General features: G+C 41.7%; 1 protein-coding gene across 1 annotated transcript in view; it reads left to right on the forward strand.

Annotated features, from left to right (window-relative positions):
- Positions 1-1516: 1516 nt before the first annotated feature.
- MCOLN3 (mucolipin TRP cation channel 3) overlaps positions 1517-20400 on the forward strand; it is a 33215-nt gene continuing 14331 nt past the window's right edge. Inside the window, exons 1-6 of the mRNA XM_055351545.2 lie at positions 1517-1948; positions 4981-5210; positions 9301-9468; positions 16222-16375; positions 17504-17588; positions 17668-17764. Coding sequence (XP_055207520.1) covers positions 4983-5210; positions 9301-9468; positions 16222-16375; positions 17504-17588; positions 17668-17764 — 732 coding nt within the window. The 5' untranslated portion in view covers positions 1517-1948; positions 4981-4982. The remainder of the gene's footprint in view (positions 1949-4980; positions 5211-9300; positions 9469-16221; positions 16376-17503; positions 17589-17667; positions 17765-20400) is intronic.

Here is a 20400-nt window from a genome sequence, read left to right on the forward strand (position 1 = left end):
TTTATTAGCTAGATTGTGTTAGGGACAAGCTACCCCAAAAAAGCTTCTTGGTACTGCCAACACCCCCGCCCCCCACCCCCGCAAACCTCTCCGTACCACCCCTCCCCTTCCCCCAAACCTTTTTACATTTCTAAGCCCCTATCTAGGCACCGCGGTGAAGCCAGGAGACTTTTACCTATCAAGTCTTGCTGCTATAAAGCAAACCCAATTACAAACCATCCGGACCGCACAGTGGGAGGTCGTGGGAAGTATAAACAAACTTTACCTACACCCTCCGGTAACATAAACGTCACAAGGTGATATGTGGCAGAGTTAACCAACAAACAACTCCAGGGTCTCTCTCCCCCACATAAACCCCTCATTTTGTAAGCTCAGGGCTGCCTCCTCTGTCTGTAATGCAGCAGCCGGCAGGTTGAATAAAGGCTTGCCTGAACTTGGGTCTCGGTCTCTCTCTGTCTGTCTGTCTGTCTGTCTCTCTCTCTCTCTCTCTCTCTCTCTCTCTCTCTCTCTCTCTCTCTCGTCCTTTCTCTCGGCTAACTTCACAGATTGCACATAAAAGGAAAAGGGGTTCAGAGAAGGTAAGTAACTCCCTAGAGACCAATAAGTGGCACAGAAGGGAATTTGGGCCCTCATCTGTCTGACTCCAAAACCTGGCTTTATCTATTCACCGGTCCTTATAACTCAGCTAAAACGAGGGTTAAGCAAGTGCCATCATTTATGACTGTGAACCTCTTCAAAGTTCAGATTGTTCCTGAACAATCAAGCATTTCAAACTCCTACCATCAAGTAAGGAGATAGCGTTACATCGTGTGTAGGCATATGGGGATTAAAGATTACATTATATTTTCCAAATTGCACTTGAGAATTGACTGTGCCAATTATATCCTTTCTTGGTATCTACCTTGTTCACAGTATGTGGGATCCAGGTTGAGGAACAGCATAAAATTCTTGTACCCTGTTGCAAAAATTTATTAGTAATCCATGCATACTGGTTTAGGATTTGAAAACAGGTTTTATAAAAGGTTTGCTAGGTATCGATCTAATTTCAGGAATACCCTAGTAGGGAAATTCAGTGACCTTTACAAATTTACCCGTGGCCAAAAAAAAAAAAAAAAAAAGTAAAAATTAAAAATCAGAACACATCCAAAGTAATTATAATTAAAATTAACCAAAGTTCCTGATCCAATCCTGACAAGGGGTATTAGGTTTAATATTTACAGATAATTTATGAAGAAAAAGATTACGGTTCAAAGTCTACTTCAGGTATTTCTATTTACATTTCTTGGAAAAGTTTCCCAGGGCTCTTTCTGCCCCAGCCCCCAATCTACAGAAGAGTCTAGTCGACTGTCCACTCGTTTCACAGCACTTGTCTGAAACTGGAAGACCCAGGGAGGGAACAAGGTTCAGGCTTGAAACGCTAAGACATTCAAGATTTCACCTTGTATGCAAAAATCAGAATGGGAGGCTGCAGCGGGGCCTCACACTCACCGGAGCTAGGCGCTATAGATCCCGCACCCGCGGAGCCCGGCAACCACCTGAGGGGCCTTGGCCAGGAGGGGGTGGCCCCCCGGCGCCGGCGGCAGCTCCGGAGCAAACCTGGCAAACCCGAGCAGGGCGGTGCGGGTTGCTCAGGGAGAAAATGAAGGGAGTGATAGGGTGGGGGTGGCAGGGAACGGGCACAACGCCGGCTTCCTCCGGACGGCCTCCTGCGTCCCACCTGTGCTCCTGAAAAGCGGCCCCCGAGAGGGCGCGGCGGGAACCCGAGCCGGGAGTAGGGTCACGAGTTAAAGCGGCGGGGGCGGGAGGATGCGCGGGCGGCGGACGGGGCGCTCTCCTCCCGTCTGACTCTGGGCGGAGCGGGGCTCGAGGCTGCTGGAGCCGCTCGCTGACTCGCCGTGCGCCCTCGCCGCGGACACCGGAGCTGCGGCCGCTCCCCGCTGTCCCCCAGGTGAGCCCGCGGGGCGCCGCCCCGGGGCGTCGGGTGTCGCGGGAACGGCGCCCGCAGCGCACAGGGAGGGCCGGGGAGGCCGGGAGGCAGCGAGCTGTCGGGGACGCCGCGGGAGGGCCGGGCCGGGCAGTCGGCGCCATGGAGGGCAGGCGGGCTGGAGCTGGGCGTGAGATGCAGCTGTTCCGCGCCGCCCCCAAGCCGCCCGCAGGTCAGTGAAGGTGCGCGCCTGCCGGGCCTGCCCAGGGCTGGGCGGGTGGGGGTGCTCTGCTGCTCCTCGGTCCCCCTCCAGGCCGCCGCCCACCTGTGGCCAGGGCTCAGAGGGCTGGAAGCCACCCCCGCCCGGAGCCCCTGGGCTGGAAGGCTTGGATGCCGGCCGGGGCTCCAGATGGCCTTGACGCGGCTCGGCTGGCCCCTTTCAAGGCGGACTGTCCCCCTGTTAGAGGTGGGGGCGGCTGGAAGTGGGGGCTCAGGCCCGGGTCGCTGCGCTGGCTGAAAGCAGCCGCCAGCCGGGCTGCGGCCGTCTGAGCTCAACGGCAGTGCCCAGGGATGGCAGCGACCGCTCTGGGACATCGCTGCAACCCTGCGGCTCTTTCTCGCACACACTACCCGACAAAAGTGTCAACACTTGTTGTTTGTTTGTTTGAAAAAAAAAGAAAAAAGACTGGAGAGACTGAAGTTTTGTGTCTGGTGAAGTGGGAAAGCGCTTCTGAAAAAACGAGGTTGCATAACTTTGTCGCCAACTGGGAGGCCTTTGCTATTTATACACTCCCGGGCTTTCTCCAATTTTCTACAGCTTACTCCAATCAAGCCTCTGTCCGCCAGGAATAGGTAACCTGTGTGTGTCCGTTTGCTCCTTCTAAGAGCATGCCTGATAGATACTTCGGTAGCCTCTCCGGATGGCCCCTTCGTCGGGTAGCCTCTCCTGATGGGGTCCTTCGCCCACCCTGCCTCCCGCGCCGGCGCTCCGGGTGAATGTCAAGGGTGGCTGGCTGCGAATACCTCCTTCAGCTGCTGGGGTTCCCGACAGTTTGCAGTTTTTAAAAGTGCACCCTCGGAAGGGCTTTTCAGACTGGGTAAAGCTGACTTTTCCAAGGTCAGCATCTGGTCCTGGTGAATGAAATGTCTACCGGGACAACTCGTTGTGATGTGCTGAATATATGCTGGTTGGCTTGTTTTCTCTTTGTTCCTGTGGATTACTGTTACATGGTGTGTGGCTAGTTTGTTTAAAATTTAATTTTCCCTGTATCAAAGTGGAAAGCGCTTAGTGTCAATATACAACTCACCAACATGCTTATTAACAGCTTCATCATTATGTTGGTGTTCATATGCGAGCTTTGGTCAACATGAAATCATCTGCGTTTTAAGTCCTGTAGATAAAGTCTCCTTAAATGCTGGTTAAAATATCCTGCCTTTTTGAAGGAAGTAAAACTGTTAAGTGAAAATCCTAGTTTATTAATAACTTTTTCTTTCCTTTATGCCTTTACCTAAGAATTACTGCATTTATGCTTTGACAGGCATTTTAACACGCACACAGGAGCCACACTTTAATGAGTTATATAATAATTATTTCATTTTGAAGGTACTGCATTTGCCATACAGTAAATATGTTTTATGGTTTATTCATCCAGCAGTATCCTTATTAATCTTTTCATTAATAAGAGTTTAAAAACCTTCCCCATGCTATTCTTTATAGCCAGTATCTATTGTTCGGAGATGTTGGGCTTGCTAAGAATGCTTGAATTGGAATCAAAAGTGGGGTTCTAGACTTGGAAAGTAGCATGGTATCTAACCAGTGACTTGTAAGATATTGTATGAATGCAGGTTACAATTTTCCTTCTTCATTGCTGAGTACAAGTTATTATTAAAATGTCAAATAAAGCCTGCCTTTCTATTCTGTATGGAAGGACGCTACTCATTGTTTGGGGTATTTTACTTTGAACAGGTTTCCATAGTATAATATCAATCTTAGTCTGAGGGAAAATCCAAGATCCATCCCAGTCTCTAGAGTGACTTCTCCGTCACTTTGAAAAAACTGATTCTGAAGACAATAAAACCAGCCCGACCCAACCCTTTTCAAACGTACCTGCCCCCCCGCAAATAGATATGAAGTACTTTGAAAATATGCTATAAATATAAGGCCTTCAATAAAAAGTCATTACAAGCGATGCCACAGACTGGGAATTAGGCTTAAATTGAGGTCCCATTTTCCCCTTTGTACAACAGTTATGTTTCCTGAGGCTCATACTGCCCCTTAAGAACCTTACTGGCTTTCTAGGAAGCCTCCCTGTCTGCTGTGGGTGTTAGGTAGGTGAGTCTGCTTAGCGCTAGACCCTATGCAAAGGCTTTGTTTACTGTTTTATTTAATGCTCTCTACAGTCATAACTATTTAATTCTGGCTACAATCATAGAAGGGTAGGTGTTGTTATTCCCATTTTGCTGGAGAGGAAACTGAGGCTCAGAAGGGCTAAGTGATTTCCCTGAGATTGCAGAAATGTCAAGTCATGGAACCAGGATTAGAAACCAAACTGAATCTTGTTCTTTACACTACACCCTGCTATCTTTAACTCGGTGGTTTTAAACATTTTTTGATAATCTGTGAAAGTTTTAGTTACCTCCCAGGAAAAAGTGTCCACAGCCACATATATGAAAGTTTTCATATAACTTCAAGGCCGACCTACCCTCGGAAGTCCTTCCCCCAGGTCCTCAGGTCTCTGATCCTCTAACTATACTGAGTGAGGCAGAAAACATATACATCCTATATATATGTACATATAATCTTTTACTAATGGGAGCAGCCCTTGAATTTGGTAACTTTGAACTAGGTGAAAATTCACTTTGTAATTAAAACAAATAAAAAAGTGACATCCTACATTGGAACTGATTCTGTAAACATCTAAAATGCAGTTTAGAGCAATGGTGCTTATTTGAAACCGGGACTTCTGTATGGGCTTCTTGCAATATTAAAGAATATGGACTTGTGTCTTTACTCACTAAATGGAAATGTTGGTTGTTGTTGTTTTTTTTTTCTCTAGAGATGGCAGATCCTGAGGTACTTGTAAGTAGCTGCAGCTCTCATGAAGAGGAAAATCGCTGCAATTTTAACCAGCAAACATCTCCATCTGAGGAGCTTCTATTAGAAGACCAGATGAGGCGAAAACTCAAATTTTTTTTCATGAATCCCTGTGAGAAGTTCTGGGCTCGAGGTAGAAAACCATGGAAACTTGCCATACAAATTCTAAAAATTGCAATGGTGACTATCCAGGTAAGCATTTCAGATCATGAGTTTGGTGAAAGCCTCTTTTAATTACAAAGAGAACTATGGACAGTGGTTTTTTTTTAAATAACTTTTAACTATATGCAAATTGTTGAAGAGTAACAGATAAGAAAACATACAATCTTAGACCCTTCTGTCTTCAACATTTGTGAGTTTGTCTTCTTTTTTCTTAGTTTTTTTCTTCTATCGTTCGCTAAGTTATAATTTTAGTCACATAATCTAATTAATTTTCAGGAAAAGAAAACTAATATTTGGCTTCCAATGAAGAGGTTCAGCTGGTTTCTAAATAAGCCATGGAAACTAGTGTTGTCCAACATTAGGACTTTCTTTTCCTTCCTAGTTAGTTTCCTGGGAATTTCTCTCTTCAGAAACTTAAAGGGTTCCTGCTACAGGCAAATTCTTAGATTCTCACAACCCTGTGATCATGAGAACCATGCAATGGAAGAATGTGAAGTTAACTAACAGAAGAGGAGTGGCAGGAGCTAGTGAAACACAGGACCTCTTTTTAGTTCAAAGGGAGCTTTTAAATCACATTTCCTTGGCTGCTTTTAATATTTTTTGGGGGGAAAGGGGGAACCATATTTTGTGATTCTTAATATATACTGGTTGTGATTTATTCTTATGAAAATATGTTTTCCTGTTGGTGAAATTATCTCTTGCTAAAAGCAAAGGGCAAAATAGAAGCAGATTTTAGTGAGAAAAATAGATGTGATAGGTTTATTTTTATTATTACTTACTCTTCCTAAGTTGGTGAAAAATGCCTAAGTAAATAAACAATTGGTATTGAAGGAGAGATTAAAAAAAACAGGATATTACTAATTGTAACTGCTTATTGAGAACAAACACTTATGATTGTTAGGGAACCAAGGCAATTTCTACAATCATATGAAGTTGGTAGAATTCTTGCTTGTTTCTAATGCTAGGTGTTGTATCAAGGGAAACAAACATTTAGTGACTACCCTGTTCCAGTACATTATTTCATTTAATTCTAACATTCTTACTGGCTCATTTTACAGAAGAGGAAACTGATGTTCATAGAGCTCTTTTAAAGTCACATGACTTGGCCAGGCAGGGTGGCTCATGCCTGTAATTCCAGCACTTTGGGATGCTGAGGTGGGTGGATTGCTTGAGCTCAAGAGTTCCAGACCAGCCTGGGTAACATGGTGAAAACCTGTTTCTGTAAAACATACAAAAATAAGCCAGGTGTGGTGATCACACCACTGCACTCCAGCCTGGGTGACAGAGTGACACCTTGTCTCAAAAAAAAAAAAAAGTCACATGGCTAGTCAGTGGCAATATCAAGACTTTGAAGGCAGGCATTCTCTCTATTATATTACCCTGAAAATGGATGTTCAATTCTCAGCCAAATATTTGGCAAGTTGAAATTGAAATTCTTAACTTCTGAGTGATAATATGGTGTGTCTCAATAGTGAAAAGTTTATTGTTTCTTATAAAGGAGAAAAGCCTGTATCAACTGAACATGAATATTTTCTACTTAGAATAATAATAGGTACCACTTGAGTGTTTGCTGTGTACCAGGCTAAACATTTTATAGATGTCATCATGTTCAATTCTTTTTTTTTTTTGAGATGGAGTACCACTCTGTCACCCAGGCTAGAGTACAGTGGCGCCATCTCAGCTCACTGCAACCTCCGCCTCCCGGGTTCAAGCGATTCTCCTGCCTCAGCCTCCTCAATAGCTGGGATTACAGGCACACACCACCATGCCCGGCTAATTTTTGTATTTTCAGTGGAGATGGGGTTTCACCATGTTGGCCAGGCTGCTCTTGAACTCCTGACCTCAGGTGATCCATCCACCTAGGCCTCCCAAAGTGCTGGGATTACAGGCGTGAGCTACCGTGCCCGGCCCATACTCAATTCTTAAAACAAGTTGGAGGGTAGGTAGTGGTATCCTCATTTCACAGAGGAGAACAATGAGGGGCTTGGTAAGGAAAAGGACCCTGTCATAGTCAGGAAACTAGAAGAGTAGAACTGATATTCAAACTCAGATTTATTTTCTCTAAGATTTATGTTCGTAATTACTTCTTAATTTTTAGGGAGCTCATCTACCTTCCTATGTTTACTAAGGTGGTCAAGGGAAAACTGAACAATGGTTTAAGATATTAAGGCTGCTAGTAATAAGCATGTAAAAGGTGTTTAGGTAAGTTTTTAAAAGGAACTGAGGGTTTCTTAATTGTGATGTTTCCTTAATTTATATCAGAGCAATCAAACAAATATTAGATAAAGACAGCTTTGTAATTGAGCAAATGAAGTGAGCAAATGGTGACAGATTATCTCAGGGAAAACGAGGTGGTCCTTCTGTTAAATTGGAGATTTTGTGTCTGCAGCAGCAAAAGAAAGATGTTTACAATGATAGACACCCTACTAAAAATTTCTCTTTTCCCACTACCTGGCTTACTCTCTGAATTACAGCAGTTTTCTCTCAGCCATTGTTATTCCTGTCTGCCACTAAACCTTTGAGGGCAGGGACCAATTGTCTTCTCATTGTATCCTCAGTCCCTAGCTCACTGCTGACACAGGAGAGGTACTCATGTATTTGAATGACTGGTAAGAATATCTTTGGGAATTCTTTGGGGCTGTTTGGTCATCAGCTTCAACAGATGCAAAATCCCTAGAATATCAAGATGTCATCTTATTGAGGACAATTAAAGAAGCTCTGCAGAAATGAGAGTTAGGTGCAGAGTGATGATATGTGTGGGGTGCAGACCATATATCATATGTGGAAGGGAGAGGGGAAAAGATTTGTCTGCTGTATTTTTTCTGATCAAACCCTGGATTACTTTGTGTAGCATGACAGGGTGGATAGAACCTAGATTTAGTGTGTCAGACATGGGTTTCAATTTTCACTATATCAACACTGGCTAGTGATGTGACTTGAAAAAACTATGTAACTTCTCTGAGCCTCATCTCTAAAATTGGTGTATTAGGAATACACTGCAGGATTAGTATGAGGAAAGTTCCTGGAATAGTGTATGGCACATAGGTGCTCAACATTGTTCCCGCCTTCCATATAAAATATACTCTACCTCACTCTGGGATTTAAGTAAGGGTGTAGTTTCTCAATTTACAGCATGTACAGCATGTGGTGTGTGTGTGTGTGCCTGTGTGTGCTGTGTGTGCATTTGTGTGTGTGTGAGAGAGAGAGAGGTTTGGATGAGAGGGAAGAGAAGACAAAAGAGAGACTTAGAGTATGGTAAGCTTTTTTTTTCTTTTTCTTTTTCTTTTTTTTTTTTATTATACTTTAAGTTTTAGGGTACATGTGCACATTGTGCAGGTTAGTTACATATGTATACATGTGCCATGCTGGTGCGCTGCACCCACTAACTCGTCATCTGGCATTAGGTATATCTCCCAATTTTTTTTTTTTTTTTGAGACGTAGTTTCGCTCTTGTTGCCCAGGCTGGAGTACAATGGCACAATCTCAGCTGATAGCAACCTCCCGGGTTCAAGCAATTCTCCTGCCTCAGCCTCCTGAGTAGCTGGGATTACAGGCATGTGCCACCATGCCTGGCTAACTTTTTTATTTGTAGTAGAGATGGGGTTTCACCATGTTGGTCAGGCTGGTCTCAAACTCCTGACCTAAGGTAATCCACCTGCCTTGGCCTCCCAAAGTGCTGGGATTACAGGCGTGAACCACCACGCCCTGCTGTATAGTAAGCTTTTAGGTATAATTGAAAGGCCTTAGGTTAATATGGCAACAGTGCAGTGAAACCTTTTGTGTGTGTCAACAACTGAGTTTCACGTAAAATGCTGAGGTCAATCCTGCATGACTATTAAGGACACATTATGTTAATATACTTTAATTTAAACATGAGTTGAAAGGATATTTTCTATTTTTGGTCTTACTGTCATGGTTTTGGTGATTAGACCTAGGAATATAGTTTGGTCATAGGACTTGGACTTTCTTAATTTATTATCCACCTGCTGTAAAACCTTCTTGATGTCCCAGAGAATTCATTTTAAACTCTTCTATTTGTTGTTCAAGCCCCTGTACCTTCTGCTCTGCTTTTTCTGCCCACATTTTCCACCCTCTTACCTTTTCTTTTTTTTCTTTTAAGCTGGTCTTATTTGGGCTAAGTAACCAGATGGTGGTAGCTTTCAAGGAAGAGAATACTATAGCATTCAAACACCTTTTCCTAAAAGGATATATGGACCGAATGGATGACACATATGCAGTGTACACACAAAGTGACGTGTATGATCAGTTAATCTTCGCAGTAAACCAGGTAAATCAAGTGTGTGCATTATTTACTTGGGAAAAAGAACAGACTGGAAAAATGGTGGCAATGTACATAATAGAAACTGACATTCAAGTGGAGAAGGGTGAACATTTCTGCTTGGAAATGACACATACAAAATTATTTTTAATTTTTTAAAAATATTGTCAACAAATTTTTATAAAACCAGAAGTTGAGAAAAGCTTTTGTTTAGTAACAGAAAGGCAGAAACTTTGAAGATTTAATTAAAAGAATCAGAGTTAGGGCTTGGCATGGGAGTCTCAAAGATTGAAATTACTAACTATGACCCTGGGTATAAGTAGTCATTAAGTCCTCAGAGCTGAAAGTATACTTTCAGGGCCTCTTAACAAATAATGAGAATATTAACTTTTCATAGTTTGTACAGCAACCAAGACCTAAAAATTCACTTGAAAGTAAGGCCTTTATGTCATACATGACCATGATTTTATTGTGACATTGACTAACTGCCAAACAAAAAACAAGCTTGTTTTTCATATAGATGAATACTGTATTTTATTCTGAGTTTGTAATATGTATTTTTGCCATAAATAATACTTTCTCAAGACCCCAAATTTTTAAATCTCTAGGTGTCATTGAAAGCGTCCTTGAAGTCAGCATTCCCAGACTGGGTTAGTTTGAAGGACACATTTCAAAATTATTACAATTTTTCTTCAGAAAATTATTATCGTATAATCAGGGCTATTCATTTTCTAGAGACAGTCTATGCACAGTAAGATGTAAACTGCTAGGATAAAATACATATTTATGGCATGAAGTCTTTCTGTTAGCACTGGGGTTGGGAAAATGAGCCAGAAATCTAAAGTAATAGAAATAAGTTACATAAACTGTTCAACAGAACTATGTCCTACAGCTTGTAGGGGGAAAAAGGCATAATGATGGAGATACTCCGTTTTTAGAATTTTAAGTATATTACGTTTCTCTAAAGCTAGTCTGATCTAAACTGGTAGTTTGGTGTTTTTCGAGGGATGGCAGGGAGTGGGATAGAGGTGAGAGGTAAACAGTTCATTAAATTTTTTTTTTTTTTTTGAGACAGGATCTCACTCTGTCACCCAGGCTGCAGTGCAGTGGTGCAGTCACAGCTCTCTGCAGACTCAACCTGCTGGGCACAAGTGATCTTCCCACCTTAGCCTCCCAAGCAGCTGGGGCCACAGGCATGCACCACCATGCTTGGCTAATTAAAAAAAATTTTTTTATATAGAGACAGGGTCTCCCTATGTTGCCCAGGTTGCTCAAACTCCTGGCCTCAAGTGATCCTCCCACCTCAGCCTCCCAAAGTGCATTAAATTCCTTATAAATCATCTTAACCTTTATTCGTAGACCTAGACTCAGTCTTCAAAATGTAGTATTTGGCACTTAGGCCATTCTGCTGTTTCAGATTTCCACATTCCTTCTGGAAATGCATGTACCTGCTTTATTCTAGTTGTCTTGGTCTGTTCCTTCTGCTGCAACAAAATACCTGAGACTAGATAACAGACAAACAACAGAAATTTCTGCCTAATAATTCCGGAGCCGGGGAAGTCCAAGATCACTTACCTTACCACTGGTAAGGGCTTGCACCTTCTTGCTGTATTCTTACATGATGGAAGGCAGAAGGACAAAATGGCCTGGCTAATTTCTCCCAGCCTTTTATAAGGCCAGTAGACCTATTCATGATTGTTGACCTCCTAAAGACTCCACCTCTTAAGACTATCATATTGGGGTTTAATTTCCAACATAAGAACTTTGGAGGGACACATACATTCCATGTATGACTCCCTACTGTTGATTCCCTACTGTTTTCTAAGATGATTTACTGTTTTTCTAAGCACCAGTAGGTACTTTTAGCTGAAGATAAAAAGTGTCTTGATCAAAATTTTTATGAATAAGTAGGGTTTTGAGTGTTAATGAGGTCAGTTCTCTTTCAGGCTTCTGAGAAATGAATAGAAAAAATGTGAATTAATATTTTTTATTTTTTATTTTATTTTTTATTTTTGAGACAGGGTCTCACCGTGTCACCCAGGCTGAAGTGCAGTGGCGCAATCTTGGCTCACTGCAACCTCTGCCTCCTGCGCTCAAGCAATTCTCCCACCTCAGCCTCCTGAGTAGCTGGGATTACAGGCTCCTGTCACTACCCCCAGCTAATTTTTTTTTGTATTTTTAGTAGAAGCAGGGTTTCGCCATATTAGCCAGACTGGTCTTGAACTCCTAACCTCAAGTGATCTGCCCGCCTTGGCCTCCCAAAGTGCTGGGATTACAGGTGTGAGCCACTGCACCTGGCCAAAATGTAAATTATTATTAAAACAGGAAGGATCTTTGTTTTCTGTGAAGAAAGCGTTTCTTTACTTAATAGTTGAGGTGATTGTTACTGAGAGGAACTGACAAATAGGACAGTGGCATCTCAGTTCTTAGAAGCATATCCATGACTATTAGTTATCCCCAAGGGTTTAGCCCCAAGATGTCATCCTACTGGATAATCTCCAGGGCTCATTCTGATCCAATACTGTGATTATAACAGCACTACTGTTTATTATATATGTTTCTATATTTGAATGTGAGAGACCTACTTATTTTCTTTTTAGGCTGTCTCCTGGCTTTCCTCTTATTTCTTCAATAATTTTTGGGTCAGCTTTATTGGCTCCTTTTCTTTCATCTGCCTCTTAAATTTGAGCAGTCCTCAAAGCTTGGTCGTTTTCCTACAGAAATGACCTCCACTACCCAGCCTCAGCCATCACTATGATTAAGGGACTCCCAAGCAGTTGCCCACACTGCCAGACACCTACCTCACAAGCACCTCAGAACTGCCCATCCAAGAGCAGCTTCATATTCTCCTCCCGCCCACTCCCTAGGCTGTTTCTTCCTTCTGGTCTTCTGGCTTAGGTTGAAAGGCCTCAGGGTCTTCCGGGAATCATTTATTCTTGCAGCTCAAACATAGTTTATAAATTCCTGTTTCTGGATGGCTTCCTTTCTTTCCTACCCCCCTGCCCTACCACCTCTTGCTTTTGGTGCCACAGCATTTAGCTAAGGACATTTAATGTGTTTTTATATTACCACTCAAAGGCTGACCTGGGACCCATGAATCTGACTGAAAACTCCTTCTCTCAAGGCAGAGCTGCAGAGACCAGGAGGGACGGATGCCCAGACTAATTAAAGCTCCTCCAGGGCCTCAGCCACTTGGCTGCTCTGTGCCGTCTCACCATTGTTAGTTCCACCAGTTAGTTCCAACCATCATCTCATACCACATTTCTGTCCCGTAACCCTCTGTCTTGGGCTCTAGAGCTGCCCTCTAGCTGGACACAGCCCTGCTGCTTCCCTAGATTACCCAGTTCTTGCCAGATGCTCAGACCTGCACAAAGAGCCATATGAAGAGCTCAAGGAAGTCTGGCTATAGCGTATATAGTTAATGTATATATTATATAATGTAACTATGTGGTGTATGTAGGTATAATGTGAACAGGTACCTGCAGCCGTGGGTCTCAGATCTTTCACAGTTCAAGAACTTAAAAGGTTTAAGACACAAGATTCTGTGGTCAGGAGGTTCAGACCTTTAGGTGATTCCTGTGGTGACTGCCCTACAATTACACCTGGACTCTGGGAGAGTTGTAGGGCCCCATCACAGCTATGACTGCGCTTCGTGACCCCTGCTTGCCTTTCCCAGTTTACCTCCCATTACACATCATATGTTCTAGGCACACTGGTCTACTGGGTACCTTAAATGGAAAACAAAAATCTCAAAACTGAGTATCTCCAGCATTATTCTACTTTATCCCTATATGCCAAGCATAATGTTGTTTACTAGCTTAGGAAGCTTGCTTCTGTTACCATAGATTTCTGGCTCACTTTCCCAATCCTAATGCTAACAGAAAGCTTGGTGCCATAATCACCTATCTTATCCTAACAGTTTACCAACTCACTGTGCACAGATTAGCTCTAGTAATGAAGAGCTCCATCGCATTATTATAATTTTTCACCTCACCATTAATCTGACAAATATTTGAGCACCTACTGTGTGCCTGCAGGGCTGGTGTTAGAGCAGTGAATTGATAAATTCCCTGTCCTGTGGAACTTGCATTCTAGTGGGGGAGATAGATTTTAAACAAGTTTAACTAAAATCTTTTGGTTTAGGGTAATGATAAGTGCTATGAAGAAAAATAAACTAGCATAAGGCAATAACAGTAGTCTCAGAGTGGTCAGAAAATGCCTTTCTGAAGACTTGAAATCTTGGGGAGAATATTTCAAGCTGAAGGCATGGCAACAGAAGGCCCTGAAGCTGGAAAGCGTTTGGTATGTTTGAGAAAATGCGAGGGAGGCAAGTATGAGGGGGCAGAGTTAGGGCCAGAGGAGCTGGGGGCCAGGTCTCTCAGGACATGGAAAGGAGCCTTGAATTTTATTCTGAGAGAGACAGGAAGCCATGGAAGGGCTTTTGATAAGGGAGAGACAATGATAATATACATAAGCAAAATCTAACATGTATTCACTCAAATATTTATTAAATAGTATCTCTTGGTTGGGTACGGTGGCTCACGCCTGTAATCCCAGCACTTTGGGAGGTCGAGGCGGGCAGATCACGAGGTCAGGAGATCGAGACCTTCCTGGCTAACATGGTGAAACCCTGTCTCTACTTCTACAAAAAAATTAGCCGGGTGTGGTAGCATGAGCCTGTACTCCCAGCTACTCAGGAGGCTGAGGCAGGAGAATTGCTTGAACCCAGGAGGCAGAGGTTGCAGTGAGCTGAGATCATGCCACTGCACTCCAGCCTGGGTGACAGAGCGAGGCTCCCTCTCAAAAACAAAAACAAACAAAAATAGTATCTATTATGTATCAGGCACTTTTTGTGTGTGCAAGGGTACTGCAGTGAACAAATAAAGTCAAGGAGGTCATATTCTCATTGGAAGAGCCAGGTAGTAAATAAGTATAGAAGAGCATCATCTGTCAGTTTGTTATTAAGTACTGCGAAATACAAAACAAAGCCAGCAAAGTGAATAACTGGAGGTGGTTGGAGAAGGTCTCTCTGACAAGGTGACATGTAAGCAGACAGCAGACTAAAGAGAGGGCATGCAGCCTATGTCTATCTCAAGGAAGAACCTTCCAGATAGGAAGAACAGTAAAAACAAGAGTCTTGAGCAGGTGTATTTTGGATATCACTGTTCTAAGAGCTGTCCATGCATGAATTCATTCACTCTTTATAGCAATCCTATGAGTTCTAGATGGAGACTAGACTAAGGTGAGAGGGAGGATTGGAGAGGCAGAGGCTTAATTTTTCCAGGGGAGAGAGGATGGTGGTTTGAACTAAGGCCATATCAGTGAAGGTGATGAGATACAGTCCTATTTGTGGTGAAGAGGCTCAGATTTTTAAGTGATTCTTTTGCAGAGATAATTTGAAAGTCATGCATGACTTTCAGATGGACTGGAAGTGGAGTATAAGAGGAATTGACAAAAGGATCTTTCCTAAGTTTTGGCCTGAACAACTGACTGACTTACAGAATAATTTATTGAGAAGGGAATTACTGTGGAAGAAGCAGGTGTTTCTGTTTGCACATTTACTAGAGATTCCTCTTAGACACCATAGGCATCATGTAGGCAGATTGTCATCCATGTGTGGTATTCAGTGGAAAGGTCAGAGCTGGAGATGCAAATTTGGAAGCTGTCAGCATAGAGGTGGTATTTGAAATATGGGACTGGTTGAAGTCAGCTGTGGAGAGAATGTGGATAGAGGTCATGGCCTGAACCCAAAGATAGGCCAAAATATAGAGGTTGGCAGTGGGAGGATTTCAGCAGAGGAGACCGAGAAGAAACAATCAGTGTCCCAGAAGTCAAGTAAAGAAAGTATTCCATGTAGGAGGAGCATTCAACTGCATCAAATACCATGGAGATGTCAAGTTATAGGAGGACTGAGAACTAGGCATCAGATTTGGTAATACACTGCTCATTAGTGACCTTGACAAGGTCCAACTCAAAATCCATCCCATATTAGAAATTATTTTCTTCATTTGTCATAGCATGCTTCACTCATACCTTTTAGCAGAATTATTTTCTATGTGTCGATCACACAAAGTTGTTCATTTCAAGAGTGACAGAATGACCAACTGTACCAGACATATTGCTCCAAAAACACTTTGTTTTGGAAACATGTCTGCAGACATCCATTAAGAATTTAAGATGACAGTTATTCCAAGGCACCATAAGATTCTTACTTGTAAAAGTAATTTTTTTAAATATAGAGGACCCACTAAGATAGGCAATATTGGTATAAAGGTGATTAAATTATAATCTTGCAAAAATAAAGGTTAAACCAATACTTTCTTTAAAAAAGGTTTTGCTGGCTAGCCTATAATAATTGTATCCCACTTCTTATACTACAGTGTTAAAGTAGAACTCTGACCTTACAGGAGATAGTTTAAAGATAAATATGTATTTACATTGAATATCACCTGAATTAAACATAATTCTTTAAGGGAGGAAAGAAATGCAAAGATTATGTGGCTTCAGACTTTAATTTTACAGATCAGGAACTAGAAGGTCAGAAAGTTTGTCACAGAAATGAGGCTTGAATCTAGAACTCTAATTTGTGAGTGCCCTTTGCCTTCCTAGTGCACAGCAGCAAGTCACTTACCCTGTTTATCAAAGTGAATGTCTCTATCCCAAGGGAACCTGCCAGGATCAGAGGTGGGGAGGGAGGGGAGTTATGGCTTCACTCCTGCCCTGGCTGGCATTCCCATTTTCTGTTTCTCATTTTGATTGAAGTACTTGCAGCTATACAATGTCTCCGTTGGGAATCATGCTTATGAGAACAAAGGTACCAAGCAATCTGCTATGGCAATCTGTCAGCACTTCTACAAGCGAGGAAACATCTACCCTGGAAATGATACCTTTGACATCGATCCAGAAATTGAAACTGGTGATGTTCTTCTATAACCTAGAACCTCAATTTTTAACACCTCAATTTATATTTAAAATTAGTAATTTCATCTTTGAAAACATTGATTTGGTCTGTGATATTAGGACATAGTAAGAATGATATACAAGTTATTATGTGTCAGGTACTGTTCTGAGCCCTTTACTATAACTCAAGAATCCTCAAGGAAACCCAGCAAGTCAAGGATTATTATTATCCCCTTTTATAGAAGACTAAAGTATGGCTCAGAGAGTTAAATGATCTGCCAAAGATGGAGCTAGAAGAGGCAGTGCTGAAATTGGGCTCAGGCTGTTTGTGTTCTTAGCTATCGTATTCCACCATCTCTTGTGCAGGACATGCCAGTGAAGTATTAATAGATAGATATAATGTTTGTAAAACATTATGCTTGCAAACTCTTGGTGTATATAAAACTCTCCTGCCCCAATACCACTTCACTATCATGCATCTTTCAGGGCAGATTGAAGGGGAGGAATGAAAATCAGAACATGGAATAGCATGGCGTATTCTTCTTAGCAAAGTTCTATTTGCAGTTATGCCTAAAATATTAGCTTAGGTCATTGAGTTAAAAAATAAGTATTGAAATACTTTTAACAACAACCACTAGTATTTTTTTTTCTAGAGATAATACTGATAACAGTACCGAAAGGGAAAACTTTCTAAAATGCTGTCTTCCTTTTTTGGTGTGTGTGTGGGATGTCTATTGAAGAAACATTGTTAGTGCATAATATTTTAAAAATAGATCCCTCAAACTGCTTAGAAAATATTACTGTAATTACTGCAAGTGCTTCAAATCCTATGCTTAGGATACAAAAAGGGGGAGGGACTCAAAGTTTAGGCTTAAAAACGAAGACAGCATTTATATAACATTAATGAAATAGAGTTCAGATCTTTGTCTAGCCTCCATCCACTCCAGAAATGTAGCCACTTAGGTCTTAAAAACAAATGAGTCACGGTAACCATGTGGTATCAATGTTTATTTAGCTTTTAAAATTTTAATTCAGAAAAATAATAGAATCTGAATAACTGGTCTTAAATGTATCAGCCTTTCAAAATGCAGTCTTATTGATTATTTTAAGTACCGTATCATGTTTTTGTTCCTTTCTACGGCAGAGTGTTTCTTTGTGGAGCCAGATGAACCTTTTCACATTGGGACACCAGCAGAAAATAAACTGAACTTAACACTGGACTTCCACAGGTGAGGGGAGCAGACAGGAGTGTAACCTACGTTTGCACATATATATTGCCACAGAACTAAAATCACCTCTGTTTTCTAGACTCCTAACAGTGGAGCTTCAGTTTAAACTGAAAGCCATTAATCTGCAGACAGTTCGTCATCAAGAACTCCCTGACTGTTATGACTTTACTCTGACTGTAAGTGTGGGCCAGGCTGAATTTGGTTCCAGTCTGGAGAAAAATTGTTTTATCTGGTAATGTTTCATATCCTTGGATTATGGTGTGATAAAAAAATATAGGATGTTTTCACTTGAATGTGCATAAGGGAAGCATTGATACATCTAGCTCTATTTTGCTATAATAACAAGTTTACTTGTTAGTTATGTCTTCTGCACCTCTGTATAAGTTCTAGAAAAGCAGGGACCTTGTTTTGTTCACTACTGTTTCCAGTACCACAAACAGTGCCTGGTATAGATTTTCAAACCCAAAAGGAACAGGTGTTTTTAGGTTCTGTGTGGTTGGCTCTCAACAATCTATGGCTGGCTGTCAGCTAAAGGTTACTGCCAAGGGTTCTTGTTACTTGTGTCCTCACCATGGATGTTTCCATGTTTGGGGTTTGTAGTATACATCTTTAACTTATTACAGTCTACCTTCAAGTTATACCACTGCATACAGTGTAAGAACCTTACGACAATGTACTTCCATTTCTCCCATCTTGGCCCTCGTGCTATTGTGGCCATATAATGTATTTCTACATGTGTTATAAACCCACAACATATGTTATTAATTTTTCTTTCTTTCTTTCTTTCTTTTTCTTTCTATTTTTTTTTTGAGACAGAGTCTCGCTCTGTCACCTAGGCTGGAGTGCAGTGGCGCAATCTCAGCTCACTGCAAGCTCCGCCTTCCAGGTTCACGCCATTCTCCTGCCTCAGCCTCCCGAGTAGCTGGGACTACAGGCGTCTGCCACCACGCCCGGCTAATTTTTTGTATTTTTTTTAGTAGAGACGGGGTTTCACCGCGTTAGCCAGGATGGTCTTGATCTTCTGACTTCGTGATCCACCCGCCTTAGCCTCCCAAAGTGCTGGGATTACAGGCGTGAGTCACCGTGCCCAGCCTATTTTTTCTTTAAACAGTCAATTATCTTTTAAGGTGATTTAAATAATAATAAAAACATTTTTATATTTGCCCATGTAGCTACCATTTCCAGTGTGCTTCATTCTGTGTGTAGCTCCCAGTTTGTATCTGGTATTATTTTCCTTCTGACTGAAGGGCTTCCTGTAACATTTCTTACAGTGCAGGTCTGCACTTTCAGCTTTTGTATGTTTAAAAAAGTATTTTGCCTTCCTTTTTAAAGTTCTTATTAGCATCTTTTAAATAAAAATTTTACGAATACATATTTATGGGGTACAGGTGATATTTTGATGCCAGCATTCAGTGTGTAATGATGAAATAAGGGTAATTGGGACAACATTCACCACCTCAAGTATTTACCACTTCTTTATGTTGGGAATATTCTAAATCTACTCCTTTATTTATATTGAAATATAAAATAAATTATTAACTATAGTTGCCATATTGTGCTACTAAACACTAGATCTTATTTCTCCCATCTCACTGTATTTTTTTTTTTTTTTGAGATGGATTCTTGCTCCGTTGCCAGGCTGGAGTGCAGTGGTGTGATCTTGGCTCACTGCAACCTCTGCCTCCCGGGTTCAAACGATTTTCCTGCCTCAGCCTCCAGAGTAGCTGGGACTACAGGCACACGTTACCACGCCCAGCTAGTTTTTGTATTTTTAGTAGAGATGGGGTTTTACCATGTTGGCCAGGATGGTCTCGATCTCTTGACCTCGTGATCCACCCACCTCGGCCTCCCAAAGTGCTGGAATTACAGGCATGAGCCACCGTGCCCGGCCCTCACTGTATCTCTATACCTATTAACGAACTCTTATTTATCCCCCACGCCTCCCCAATACCCTTTCTAGCCTCTGGTAACCATTATTCTATTCCAAGCCTTCCTCTACTAAAGGTAGTTTCCTTGGCTATAGAATTGTAGGTTGACTGTTTTTTTCTTTAGCACTTTAAAGATGTTGCTTCTAGCTTGCATTATTTCTAATGAGAAATCTGCTGTCATCTTTATCTTTGTTCTTATCTATGGGATGTTATTTCCCATCTGTTGGCTTTTAAATTTTTCCTTTATCTCTTACTTTAAACAATTTGATTGTGAAATGCTTTGATGGTGTTTTCTTAATGTTTCCTGTGTTTAAGGTTCATTGAGCATCTTGGATCTGTAGGTTTATAGTTGTCATTATATTTGATATTTATTCAGCATGATTTTCTTAAAATATATTTGTCACTTCCCCCCACCTTTTCAGAGATTCAGAGACAAAAACGTCTGTATTTGGTTACTTGGAGTTGTCCCATAGTTCAGTAATGATCTGTTTGTTTTATGTCTCAGTTTTTTTCAGTGTGTTTCATTTTGGATATTTTCTGTTGCTATATTTTCAAATTCACTGTTTTTTCTTCTGTGCTATCTAATGTTTTCTAATCCCATCCATTATTTTTCTTCTTTCTTTGGGATTCAGTTTACTGAGATGTTATTGACATTAAGTCCCAGTTTTTTTACTCAATAGATATTTAGTGAGCACCTATTATTTGTACAAGTTGGAGGCCCTTTGTGTAGGAAAAGCATGGCTTCTCCGTGGCAAGGACTTCTGACTCAATCAAGTAACACTGAGCGTCCTCCTTGCACGAGGCCATAGGCTGGGTCTTGCAGCCGTTAGGGATATGGGCAGACACTGACTATGCCCTCAGTTGCTTGTCAAAGAAAGAAGCTT

Source organism: Gorilla gorilla, chromosome 1, assembly GCF_029281585.2.
Source record: "Gorilla gorilla gorilla isolate KB3781 chromosome 1, NHGRI_mGorGor1-v2.1_pri, whole genome shotgun sequence".
In the NCBI taxonomy this organism is placed as follows: Eukaryota; Metazoa; Chordata; class Mammalia; order Primates; family Hominidae; genus Gorilla; species Gorilla gorilla.